Source organism: Cnephaeus nilssonii, assembly GCF_951640355.1.
Source record: "Cnephaeus nilssonii genome assembly, chromosome: 3".
NCBI classification, from domain to species: Eukaryota; Metazoa; Chordata; class Mammalia; order Chiroptera; family Vespertilionidae; genus Cnephaeus; species Cnephaeus nilssonii.
In genome coordinates, this window is record NC_137074.1 from 80800328 (window position 1) to 80814583 (window position 14256).

The 14256-nt window shown below is 37.8% G+C and overlaps 1 protein-coding gene and 1 long non-coding RNA gene across 8 annotated transcripts in view; one reads left to right on the top strand and one right to left on the bottom strand.

Moving 5' to 3' along the window:
* EPHA6 (EPH receptor A6) overlaps window positions 1–14256 on the bottom strand; it is a 1012702-nt gene that overhangs the window by 214672 nt on the left and 783774 nt on the right. For all 7 annotated transcript variants that reach the window (XM_079766996.1, XM_079766992.1, XM_079766995.1 and 4 more), the window contains one exon: window positions 13424–13549. In XM_079766996.1, coding sequence (XP_079623122.1) covers window positions 13424–13549 — 126 coding nt within the window. The remainder of the gene's footprint in view (window positions 1–13423; window positions 13550–14256) is intronic.
* The window catches only part of LOC307097097, a 613772-nt gene that overhangs the window by 8971 nt on the left and 590545 nt on the right, over window positions 1–14256 (top strand). The window lies entirely within an intron of this gene.

Genomic DNA, 14256 nt, shown 5'->3' on the forward strand with positions numbered 1-14256 from the left:
GGAAAATTATCACTGCCTATAGTCTGCCTTTGTGGTTCTTTTTGCTTGACTTATTGCAATAACAGTTTACTAATTGTTCTTGCTAATGCTTGTACAACCCTTATTTTGAACATTCAGTGGTATATCAAATATATATTTTTGAATGCCTACTATGTATCATTTCTGGTTTCTGGAGAAACTTCCTCAAGCAATAAAAGATCCCTGCTCTCAAGGAGTGCATGGTGGAAAGAGGGATAAAATAAGAAAACAGTTAATTACTATGAAGAGCTAATTTTCTACCTTCCTTTAAAGACTGGCAATTAAGTTCCTTCACAGTCTCTCTTTTCCCTTTGCTTCTAGTGTCATCTTTTACCTCCCCCTATTCTCCTAACTCCTATTTTTTAAATTCTCTAGGTAACTCATAATTCCGCAAATATGACTTTACTTGTACCTTCCTCTATTCTTTGGAAGACTGCCTTCTCAATGTCTCCACTTGGTAAAATCATATGCTTAAAAAAATAAAAAAGCGCAGCTTCAAACTATCTCCATTGTCAATTCTACCATGAATACTTTCCCATTTAGAAAGACTCGATTGTTTACTTTCTCCTCCTTTTACATCTTAACCAAACAGTTTTATAACACTGACAGCATGGTGTTGATGTTAAGCAGGTAGGTGTCTGCCTCCCACTCTAAAGTGCGGTTGAGGTCAGACTGGTGCTTAATTCTCCTCTGAAAGTTCACCATTGAGCACAGAGCTAGTCACAGAGTAGGTAGTCAATTATATTTTTTTGAATGAAATATCAGAAGAAACACATACATAAAGGTGTCCTCTGAGAATAATTTTAGACCAAGAAAGAGATACTGAAATAATTGAGTGACAAATGAATAAATTCTAAATTATTTGCATTGTAAAATATATGGTTTTGAAGAAAAAGCAGAATTCAGATTTTAGTTCTGATGCCTATTAGCTGCAAGTTATTTTAGCCCTCTCAGTCTTTGCATGGATAAAATGAAGGTACTATTACATACTGCATATGAAATTTTAAAGGCCTAGTGAGAAAACATGTAATTAGTACAGTGTCTGGCAATAGTTGGCACTCAGAAATGTTGCTGTACTTTTACTTTCTTTCCCTTGTATGCACCATTATCTGCTTCCTCTTCTTATTATATTTGTTTACTCTGCAGAAAAAATAGTTTCATACAAATGAATCATTTCCATATTTTACTATAGTATGGGATGGACATGCACATTCTTTTTATATCTTATGTAGCAAAGTAAAAATGACTGCTAGTTATATTTTACAGTAAATTCCAGGTTTTAGCACTGAAATTCTCATGTCCCAAACAAACTGGATGGTCGGTTCCCTTATTCCTTGTGTACTCAGTGCAGTTAGTTGTGGGATTGGAGTCAGATAGCAGGATACTGAAGACTTTTTTCCACCTTGGGCAAGTGAACTCAGTTATCTTCTCCCTGCCTCAGTCTCCCCATTTGTATGCTATATATTCCTCATTTGTATATTTGTATATTGCATATACTCTCTAATAAAATGGTAATATGCAAATTAACCATCACTCCGCTACACAAGCCACACCCACCAGCCAAGCCACGCCCACCAGCCAAGCCACGCCCACCAGCCAATCAGGGCTAGTATGCAAATTAACCCCAATCCAAGATGGCTACAGCCACAGAGAGCAAGGTTTCCCAGGTAACAGAGTAAGCCAAGCTTTCCATAGCCGTTGCAGGCCTAAGCCTCCACTCAAGCTACAAAGTTTCAATTATAGAAGGTAAACAAATTCAAACAAATGGCAGCAGAATGGAGCTTGAGAGAGCAGGCCAGGGTTGCCGGCGGCAACAGGGGAAGCAAAGCTTTCCGCACACCCTGGCTGGGCTCACCCACTTAAGGCTACAAAGTTTCAATTGTAGAAGGAAAATAAATTCCAGATACCAGGGCCTCCCCTTGGGTTGCCAGGAGGCGTGGCCGGCCTGCAAACCACCACAGGCCCCTCGCTCAGGCCGCCCCACACCCCAAGGGAACCCCAACCCTTATCTGTGACACCCTTCAGGGTAAACCAGCTGGCCCCCACCCGTGCACCAGGCCTCTATCCTATCTAATAAAAGAGTAATATGCAGATTGATCATCACTGCAACACACAATATAGCTGCCCCCATGTGGTCAAAGATCCTGCCCCCATGTGGACACAAGATGGCCACTACAAGATGGCCAGCAGGAGAGGGCAGTTGGGAGGCACCCGGCCTGCAAGGGAGGGCAGTTGTGAGGGACCAGGTCTGCAAGGGAGGGCAGTTGAGAGGGACCAGGCTTGCAAGGGAGGGCAGTTGGAGGTGATCAACCCTGCAGGAGAGGGCAGTTAGGGGTGACCAGGCTGGCAGAGGAGGGAAGTTGGGGGTAAACAGGCTGGCAGGGGAGCAGTTAAGCACCAACCAGGCTGGCAGTAGAGTGGTTAGGGGGTGATCAGGCTGGCAGGCAGAAGCGGTTAGGGGCAATCAGGAAGGCAGGCAGGCAAGCAGTTGGGAGCCAGCAGTCCTGGATTATGAGAGGGATGTCCGACTGCCCGTTTAGGCCCGATCCTGGTGGGATCGGGCCTATACGGGCAGTCGGACATCCCTCCAGGAGTCCCAGATTGGAGAGGGTACAGGCTGGGCTGAGGGACAACCCCCCGCCGTGCACAAATTTCGTGCACCGGGCTTCTAGTTATAAATAACACACATAATAACAGGAGGTGAATTAATACCTCCTTCATTGCCTGAGGTAAGAGATTAAGTGAGATGTTTTAAAATACAGAGAATAAATAGTGCCTGATACTAAATATTAAATCACCCAATAACAGCTTAAAGAATGAATGGATAAATGGGAATGTTACATCTTTGCTGAATCCTCAGCTAAAAAGTGGCTTTCAGAGTTAAAAAGGTTCATTACTAAAAATGACTAAGGTCAATATATTTAGGAGCTTTTAAAAAATAATATATTTTTATTGATCTCAGAGAGGAAAGGAAAGGGAGAGATAGAAACATAAATGATGAGAGAGAATCACTGACTGGCTGCCTCCTACACTCCCCAGTTCAAGCCTGTAACCTGGGGCATATGCCCCTACTGGGAATCAAACTGTGACCTCCTAGTTCATAGGTCGATGTTCAACCACTGAGCTGTGCTGGCCAGGCCTTCAGGAGCTTTTTTTCTGATGATCTTAAAGGTCATTTTAAATCCTATACACCTGAAATTAACAGGTTTGAAATTATTTTAATGTATAAGATGTTTTTTCTTAGAGTAAAATAATCAAAATGCATATTTTATTACTATAAATAACATACTATAATACATAGTTTTTAAGGAAGTAGGTTCTTATTTTTATCTAACAAGCTATGTTGTGTCTTCTATACTCTCTGTACAGATTTGTACCTGTAACAACAGGTTTTAGGATAAATCTGGAACTGATTTTAACTGTGGAGCTATTCGAAGCCCCTAAATCTATATAACTATATTGATTTGATTCTCATAACTTCTTTATTTTGCTTTTTTTTAAACTTAAAGGTTATTCAGATGTCCTTGGAGAAATGCTGAAGAATAAATTATTTTATTTGGTGATAAAACAGCTTAGCAGAAGTTAGGAGGAGTGATTTGCATTATGAAAATACTAGCCTTTCTTAATCTAGATTTGTTCTAGAGTGAATAGCAGGTGTGGGGCTATAGAAACCAAACATGATTTTCCTGCCGGTTCCAGAGAGCAGCAGCATACCACGAGCATCCGTTACTTCAGTGATATTCAGTGCTGTCTTTCTTCTTACTGAAAACTACCATCTGGGCAAGAGATTTCTTCTTAATTAGAAGTGTCTCATTGACAAAGAAAGTCATTGCCAAGGATGCCTGATGTTGGAATGTGTCTTCACTATAAGACACTAATCATATTGCAAAACTTTAATAACATATGCATTTTTAAAAATGGCTTTCTTGATTTTGTACTACATCCACATTTATAAAAGTAATATGATAATGATAAAATTAAAAACATTTTGAAATTATTTGATTTATGGCTTTTTGCTTTCCAATTATTATGAAAGATATTAGTGATTATATAATAATTAATAGTTTAATTATCATTAGGTGGCAATGAACAAAACACATTAGCGAATTGTCATGACTTGAAAAACTATGTAAAGTCTAAGTTCAAAACCAAATTAAACTTATGTCAAATAAATAATTGTATGCTGTCTTTGTTCTTGATTTCTTCCTGTGAAAACATTTTGTGTAGATAATCTTTTTTAATCCTCACCCGAGGATATTTTTTCTATTGCTTTTCAGAGAGAGTGGAAAGGTGGGTGGAAGTGGTGCGGGGGAGAGAGAGAGAGAGAAACATCAAAGTGAGAGAGACACATAGATTGGTTGCTTCCCACATGAGCCCTGACCAGGGACAGGGAGCTCACCTGCAACCCAGGTATGTGCCTCTTGACTGGAAATTGAACCTGAGACCACTCAGTGCTTGGGCTGATGCTCTAACCACTGTGAACACCAGCCAGGGCAGATAATTTCAAAATAGATGCCATATTTAAATCAGCACAGATGCAATAATAACTGACTTTAAAAATAAGTTCTTCAATGTCCTATGCACTGTTGTGTTAACTCATTTGGTCCTCATACCAACCGCTGTGGTGAGTAGAATTACTAGTTCAGTTTAACAGACAAGATTACCAATGTACTGAGAGTTCAAACAACTTGTCCAGACACACAGTGAGCAATTGGCAGAGCTGGGGCTTGAAGCAAGACGATCCGGCTCCAGAGTCTGAGTGCTTGACCATCTTGTTATTCCCCCAAATAGGTCTCCATCAGTAATCTGGAGAACATAAATTTTTATCCTAAATCTCAGTGCCTCATCTAAAAAACACATCCTGGAAAGGCATTACGGACTGAGCACTGTGTTGCTCCCAAATATTTTGTCCTTGAGAAGTTCTAGGCTTTAACAACCCCCGCTCCCCGCCCACCCCCTTGGAGTCCTATAGTATTCTACATAAACAGGAAATATGTACCAAGGAAATTTGCTGAAAACCTTTAGATTTTGCTTCCCTTATCTCCCAACATCAGCTTATGATAATGGCTTTAAATTTCCTTTACCAGTTCACATTTCAATTGTAAAAGGCATATATGAGAACATTTAGGAGTAGCATGAGATATGTTTCTGCAAATCCTCTGGGAAAGACATTGGGAAAAGTATTAATGTACCCTGAATATTTTTTAAAATTGATTTTTAGAGAAGAGAGGAAGGGAGAGAAAGAAACATCGATTTGTGTATTCATTGGTTGATTCTTGTATGTGCCCTGACTGGGTTTGAACCCACAACCTTGCAGTCTCAGGACATGGCTCGAACCAACTGAGCTACCTGACCAAGGACCACATCCTGAATGTTTTAGGAAAGAGTTCTGAAGCTTTGGGCAAAGAGTAAATGTATCAGATTTTCTAGAAAGAAGTGTTTCAAATGCTCTGCACTACTTCTGGCTTCAAAAGTGTCTATGGTTATAGAAATGATCAAATATTCAGCTTTTATGGTTTTTTGTAACATTCATTAATCAAAAGAAAATTTAAAAATAAAACACCTCTAAACAGGATATATTGAATATATATTAACTACATAGGTTATGTATGGTGAGACACTTTTATGAAGAAAACATTTGTTAAGTGAGTCATATATAGGATATAAATTAAAATATAGTCATATATCTGATATAAATTAAAATACTAACCACTTTCTTTTTTTTTTCCTTCCATGAAAAATGTTATTTATTTCTTAATTTTTTCTGCAACTCTTATGAGAGGTATAATTTTTTTTTTGGATGGAAAGTTGATTTATTGGTGGGTGTAAGGTGGGGGCAGCACCGAGACTCTCACGAGTGCAGGGCTTGCCATCTGTCCAGGGGACCACGATTAGGGATGTATTTGACCCCACAGCCATCTGGGATGAGGCGCTTCTTGGCCGCCATGCCTTCAAACTCATCTGCATTAAACTTAGTAAAGCCCCACTTCTCCGAGAGGTGGATCTTCTGGCGGCCAGGGAACTTGCACTTGGCTCTGCGTAGGGCCTCAATCCCATGCTCCTTGTTCTGCAGCTTGGTGCGGATGGACATGATGACTTGGCCAATGTGGATTCTGGCCACTGTGCCTTGGGGCTTTCCAAAGGCACCCCGCACACCTTTTTGGAGCCTAGATTGGGGGCAGCATGAGTTCAGACACGAGTGTCCACGAGAAAGGGCTATATCCAAGGTCCCTTAAGGCAACCCACACTAGCAACAGGTTGCGTACACTGCCAAGGATGCTGCTGTTTGCAGCCATTGCACACCAGGCCCCGTGAAGAGGTATTGTTTTTATCTTTTAATCCAATTTTGCTAAATACACCCCTGTAAGACCTCTGTGAACAGAACTATGAGAAGACAACATTGTCCCACAGGGCAACGTCCACTGTGCGTGGTCCTACAAGGTAAAAGAATGAATGCTGAGATGAGACATTTTTGTGACAGGGTTGGTCTATCCCCACCTTACCTATGTTCTTAAGTGGCCCAGCAGCTCACCAGGCATGCACGCTGCCCTGTGGGAATCACTGGGGTTCTCCGAAGAGGAAGAAACATTTGAGCAGGTAGTTCTTGTCATGTTTCCAACTAAAGCCAAAACAATAACACAACTATCGCCGAGGCCGGTTTGGCTCAGTGGATAGAGCGTCGGCCTGAGGATTCAAGGGTCCCGGGTTTGATTCCGGTCAAGGGCATGTACCTTGGTTGCGGGCACATCCCCAGTAGGGGGTGTGCAGGAGGCAGCTGATCAATGTTTCTCTCTCTCATCGATGTTTCTAACTCTCTGACACTCTTCCTCTCTGTAGAAAATCAATAAAATATGTTTAAAAAAAAATTACACAACTATCCCTACCAGCAAAAGATTAAACACTGATTCACATGGAGGCTCAGCTCATTCAGCAAGCTGTGTAAAGTTTTTTTGGAATATTTCTTTGTGAGAAAAAATTCTTGAGTGATAGTTTCTTTGACTAGGATCAAAATGGGTGGCACAATTCACAATAATAATGCAAGAGGATCTCTAGGGGATAGATATGTTCTCAACTGAGAATTTAAGCAGTCATATATGTAAAATCCAGATTGTTAAGATTTAAACTTATTCAAATGATAGTAAGATAAAAGAAGCACTTGTACTAGTAAGAAAGCATAGCTAAGGTCAAAGGCTAACCTATTTAAAGAATCTGAAAATAGAGAGGTAAAAAGAACTAGGAAAAATTGGGAGATTACTCAAAGGCTCTTTTAAGATTTTTCATGTCTTTTTGGCAGAAGAAAAATTCTCTTTGTAAATGTTCAAGACCTTGCTATCAAATGCATCCTGCAGCTCTGTATGTTTTTCTTTTTAATGCACTGCCGGGCTTACATAAAGATGCTGCTGCTCACTATGTCAGTTAAATATAATTTTATATGTAGAACACTGACTTTTTAAGAGCCTGAGATGATTCTCCACTTATAGATTTCAGGGTTCCAGAAACCTGAAATTCTACGCAAACATTTAGAAAGGAGTCATATGATAATAAGACAGAAGAAGCATTTATGTTAGTAAGAAGGCATAGCTAAGGTCAAAGGCCAACCTGCTTAAAGAATCTGATACCAGAGAAATAAAAGGAACTAGTAAATACTGGGAGATTAATCAAAGGCTCTTTTAAGATTTTCATGTCCTTTTTCTTGGGGAAAGATAGTCTGTGTTATTTTAGGCTAAAAAGCATAATCCATAAGGAATCTGCGTTCATGACCTGTGCTCCAACATCAGGACCATCGGGCCACAGGAATTCTTAAACTCATAAAACCCTGCATTAAAGTTTTTATAAATGGAATGTTATTTGAAGGTTCAAATTATACCTTCAGTTTTGTAGATGTTCCCATCCCGACTTTTCTTATTCCAAATGGTATCTTCACGTTGTCTTAAGTTTTAAATTATTTTCTAACCTTCTGTGTATGTCTCCTCAAGTAAGCCAAAGAACCAAAGGGTGATCTACATGCTTTTGGAACTCACTGAGTGCAAAACTGGACGTTACCTGACTAGCCTCTCTTGTGCTGGTTTTGGAAGCTATCCATATATCCCCAAACATGTCCTTAAGTGACTGTCTAACCTATACTAACAGTGTTGCAAATATTTTAAAAGGATTGCTTATGACTGCAAGACTTAATACACTCATTCATGTCACCTTCCTTTTGCTTCTGTTGGCTAGTGTGTTCTCTTCGTCGTTTTATCAGTGACTCTTCTCTAGCTTCTCCTGAGTCCTGAATAGAATAATGTTGGTCTTCTGCCCAGTCCTGCCCCAGGTCCTAATCTAGTTGTCTAATCATTGTAGTTCTTCAGGGTTTCCTTCTGAAGTCTGCAGCTGCACAAACTGCAAAAGGGGAGCTCTCTAGGGGAGAACTGGCCAATGGGTACGGAGGGACCTATTGGGGCTTGAAATCACACAAATGACAAGGAATAAAGAAGCCAGGAGTTAGGAATCCAGATGAAGGCTTTTCTTTTTACCACAATTTACATTTTGAATCATTTATTCAGGATTTTACTTTGCAAATTTAATCCAGTTTTCCTTTTGGTTTAAGTAGGCACACACAGACTCACTCATTCACATATACCTCATTCAGGGTAATAGGCAACATTCTCAACTGCAGAAATGTGTAAAATATACACCTTTCAATAAAAGAAGATATTTTTTTCTCCCTGAAGATCTCTTACTAAAAAAAAGCAAACCATTGTTTATTATATGGTGTGCATATTTATTACAATAATTGTTAAAGATAAAATAGGTAAGTTGTCATAAATATTACAAAAAAACATAAAAAGAATAACCATCCTCAGGAGAACTGTGGTCAACAGAAACTGTCTTGTCAAAAGTGATTAATTTTGAAATGTCAAATTGTGAACCTAAAACAAAGTTACTGACTTTTTTTAGAGTGCCTGAACATATGAAGAAATAAAATGGTTTGCTTCAATTTTTCTGTACTGCAGTTTGATTGTATTTAAAAGGTATATACTTTTCCACTGATTTCCCTTGACATATTGAGTTCATGCCAATTTTCCTTAACTCATTGTACATTCCTCCAAAGTCTGCCACCTAGTCTTATATATTTCTGTTACTGCTTTTCTGCAGTCCTCTATCTGCATCAAAACCTGATAATATCATGTTCACTAGATCCTAGATTCTCAGCATCTCTGACCCTATTTGTCATTCCTGGCTTATTTCTAACATTTAAACTGTATGTCTTCTGAATAAAAATTTTATTTGCCTTGAGATTAAAGCGTGCAATAGTTGCTCTGACTCCATATAGATAGGATTTCACATGAACTATAAAAAGAAGTGACACTGATAATCATTGTTAATGGACATTGAAGACATTTTATTATTGGTTCAGCATTGTAAGTCCTTTGCTATAGATATGGTCTAAGATGGATCTGTTAGTCGTTTATAGACAACAGAATTATGAATTCATTTCCTAACATTGCTAGTCAGGGGACAGTAATGAGGATATTAAAATGTCTGGCTTTTGGAGTTCAAGGCTCATCCAAATCTCTTTCCAAAGGGTGAAGAATTAAATAATATTAAACTTCATTATTAATTATGAAATCTCATTTTTGAACCCCATGTGTTCATATTTCTGCTGCTATTTGGTTCAGAGTAGGCAGAGGAGAATCATGGCTTTGCCAAGGTAATAAGAGGGAGGGGAAAAAGGTGAAATCAACTATTTATTCCATCTTTGCCATTTACTTTGAACTTAACACATGTCATGCAACAAAAAGAAGCTCAGGTAAAAATGTCAAAAGAGGTGTTATATAGTACATTGCACTGTATTTAAAGCAGAGGCAGGAAGCTGAGATGGGGCTTCTGAAGAACAGTCCTTCCATAACGAGAGAGCTTTTAAGATTAACCACAAAGGAGATCTTAGGGAGATCTTCAACACTGATTTTCTTTTTTTCAGAATTCATCCATTTCTAAATCCTACATGCTGTCTGTTTTCATTGTTTCCTCTTTCACAGACTTCACTTATAGTTGACAAAGCTTGTTAGTTTAGGTGTATGTTTCAGTTTGGCCTAGAATCTAATCTACGTATATGAGTTATTTCATTAATAAAACATATTATTTTTTCCAGTCTCCCACAAGTGACAGAAAAAAATGACAGAAAAATTCAAGCTAATTTTGTTGATCCAACTTGTACTCAACCTAGGATAGTATTTTCTAAGTAATTGTCAGATAATAAATACTCTTTTATATTTTATAAATAAGTTTAGTTTTTGAGACAGATAGTAATTTTTGGATCTTAGGTAAATTTAAGATATCATATGATGTTAGATACTTATTGTGAAGTGACAGAGAAAACCCAATCAATGAAATTTCCATTATTACTCCATTATTCTCATTGCATAATTTTATTTCTCAATGACTTTATTATTCTGCTTTCATTTATGTATGTTAAGCATGTGAAACCCTCTATAATATAAAAGATTAAGATAGAGGCAGAGTCTGCCGTAAGGTGAGCTACTAGTCTAAGATCTTGTGTAGAATGAATAGTCAATGGCATATTAAAATGTTCTATCCCACTTCTAAGAAAGGTTAGATTATAGAATTAAATTAAAAAACTAGATATAGCAAAGAGAGCAAGCTTATTATCATTTTAGAGTATATGCCTGATAATATACTTAGAATGGGCACATTCATTCTTTTCAAGGAGTAGAATTTGATTTTAATAGGGCAGCTGCCATCCGAGGCTTGTCTGCGCCTCGGGCCAGCCCTGGGGGGCTAAGGGGACTGGGCACCACCATCTTGTGGCTGTGGGGGCCGCCATCTTTGGGGGTGTGGAGGTCAATTAGCGTATTCCCTCCTTATTGGCTGTGGGTGCTGCCATCTTTGTGAGGATGTGATGGTCAATTAGCATATTCCCTCCTTATTAGATAGGATACTTGCTATTCAACTGTCAGCCAATTATATCCTGGTGTTTTTCTTGATTTGAAACTAAGAATAATAAGCCTTTACCAGATCTTTCTAGTCCCTAGGTATCCGCACTGGGTTAATTCTAGCTCCTTCCCTCCAACCAGGATACCAAAATCCAAGGATGCTGAAGTCCCTTATATAAAATGGGTTGCATTTGCATATAACCTATATAGCATATAAGTTACAGTAGGGTATGCTCACGCATAATTTCATTTGCATGAATTCAGTATAATGCTTGGTGTGTGGCAAATTTTGCTTTTTGGAACTTTCTGGGAATTCTTTTCTCAAATACTTTCCAACTGTTGTTTGTTGAGTCCATGGATGCAAAACCATTGGATAAAGAGAACCAAATATAAACAATGTAAATAATTGACAACTGTTACATAAATATTAATTTTAGGCATGTTTGCTTTCTGGTCCCATTATTCAATAATTCTATTATTGTAGTTAATGTAAAAATAAGTGTAAGTGCTGTAAAATATTGCTCCTTGATAGCGCAGTGTGACATGAATACAAAGAAATGAGTTTATATAAGACATGGATCTCATTTAAATTTGATTAACATAAGTAATGAGAGCTAAATTAGCATCATCACTAGGACAGGTTTTGTGATTCTTTGAAGGACACAGCAGATGTCTTCAGGGACCTTCGAAGTACTGCGACATACAGCCAACTGGTGGAAAGCAAATTAATTACTGCCCAGAGGACATCAACCTTTGGCCAGCTGTTTACAGTGCCATGGTATAGGTCAAGGGAGGAACTCCTTCCTGCCCTCAAACTGACTTCAAGGGCCATCAGTTCAGCTACCCTGTGGCAAAGAAATACTTTAGCTTTTTTTCTTTTTAATATGAAACAATAAAAACCCATGGTTATGGCTTCCTTCCTCTTTGCCCAAAATTATAAAGAAAATTCTTGGGAAATAAGCTCTAGTTAAATGGAAGAGGATAAAGACTACCTCGGAAACCGCAGCAGGCATTACTGAAAGTGGGAGAGAAATTTACACGGATCCCTGATCAGAGTTACATAAACTAGGAGAAGTGAGTTGAGTTAATTTCAGATTGAGAGAACAGAAACAAGTTTAGATCTATAAACTTTTTATGAAGCAATTTTGTTACACCTGATTTATATTTAAGTCAGGAAAATTGAACTGAGTTTTCTCTCCTATGAAAGCTGGAGGCAAATTTGGCTTAAAGCCTAGAAGAATAGAATGCTACAGTGTTCTCTTAGATCTCTCTTGAGAAAGTTGTTTCTGTGTATGTGTTACAGAAACCTCGTCTTGCTTCTATTATTCTCAGTGGCTAAACAAGCGTTATTATTATTATTTTTTATCAGTGATGTTGAATAATTCAAGTCACTACCAAACTTTGTTATGTCATTTCAGCCACACATACCTAAATCCACCAAGATTTGTTATTAAGAGTTAAGAATTAAGCCATTAAAATACAGATGATCCATTCATCTCCTAATTCCAATCACTGATATATTAATGATATTTGTGAAAGTTACATTTTTATATTTGCAACAACAACAACGACAAAAAATGTGCAATTGATATCCTTTTTGTTTCTAGGGAGAGAAAAACGTGGCAAACACTCATGAGAATTAAAGTTGCTAATTTTGAATTCACATAATTTTTTGGTTCTTACTCTATCAGTGGCATTGATGGTCACGAAGTCTCCAACCATATAAGTAATTATCCAATGATAAAACCAAATGGCATCAAAGCTTATTTATAGTTTGTAACTCCTTGCATGTTTTAATTAAGTAGGCAAGTGTAAATAAAAGGCAAAAGAAAAATGTCAATGCAATAATCTTGGGCTTCGTTGGTATAATTTTGCTAAGAAATGTGCATGTTGGGATTTTGTTTCTATTGGATTTCGCAGTCTTTTTAAATGTTCCCAGTATATTGGTGGCTGGGCCAGCTCTCCCGAATGCATTGGTGTCATCACCATAATTTGCAGCATAATTATTAATCATGATAAAAAGACAAGAATTATGATTTAAAAACTCCAAGAATCAATATCCTAATGCTGTTTTGTTAAGACACATATAAAATATAAAGTAGGTTTGCATTCTTCAGGTACAAGGGAGGAAGGCAGCTGGATATTTTACAAAATGATAGAGAACACACAATTTTGATTATAAAAATACCACGGATAATCCACAAACTGACTTATTAAATTTAAAAATTGCATTTTTTAAAATGTTAGCACTATGCTATCGAGGTGCTCAGGTTACAGATCTTCCTTCCACTTCTTACCATTTTCACAGCATTGGTTATCATAAATGTGATTCCTGCATTTAAACAAAGTCACTTGCATTTCTCTCAACAATGTACTTTAGAAATATTTATTTTTTTATTGTGGATCTATCAACTGTGAGCACAGTCCTACTGCTGTATATGACGGCAGAAAATTTCACCTGAAATACATACCAGCAGGGACCCTGGGGGGCAGCGACCCTCCCCCTGCCACGGGATTCGGAGCCTGGATGCTGCTTAGAAACCCTGCCCTCAGGAAGCTGGGGCAAAACGTCTCCATTCCAATGGCCGGGAAGGATCCTTTTAAGAGATAAAAAATTGACATTAATCAAAATCTTCTTTGTGGAAAAGTTGTTGATCATTTAACTGGAATAAAACCTATAATTAACAAACCCATCAAACCTTACAAGGAAGCTATGAAATTAAAAGGAAGGAAATGCATTTTTATTCATAAATTTTTAAAATCAACCTAGTGTTTTAAAAAGAAAACTATTTTAGCTAGTTATAATTAAAGAGCTTTTAGAAGCATCAGAATGCTAAAATAAAATTTCTAAACCTACATTTGACCAAGGGGATATAAATGCACATTACTGAATTCTGTCTACCTGCAGAATTCAGATTACAGATATGTGGAAATAGCCACAATAGTGTCTGAGATCTGTGCCCACTAGAAGGAACAGTGCTTTAATTTCTATGTGTTAGTATCAGTGCTTCAAATAAGAAAAACTTTTGTACGTTGCAGTAAGTACACATGTTTTTGAAAGAGTGGGAAGAAAACCAACATACACCATTCTTAATTTTTACACTTTTCTATTTGGGACAAGACATGAGAGTTTGCAAAGGTAGAACCACATGCTTTTCCATTTTTAGGAAGGCAATTGTGAAGCAAAAAAACAAAGTAAAGTACTTGGAAATTTGTTCATAAAATTATATAATGAATCATAGGGTCAAAGAATGTCAGAGCAAAGAAGGACTTTAGAAATCATCCAGTCAAAAAATTCTCATTT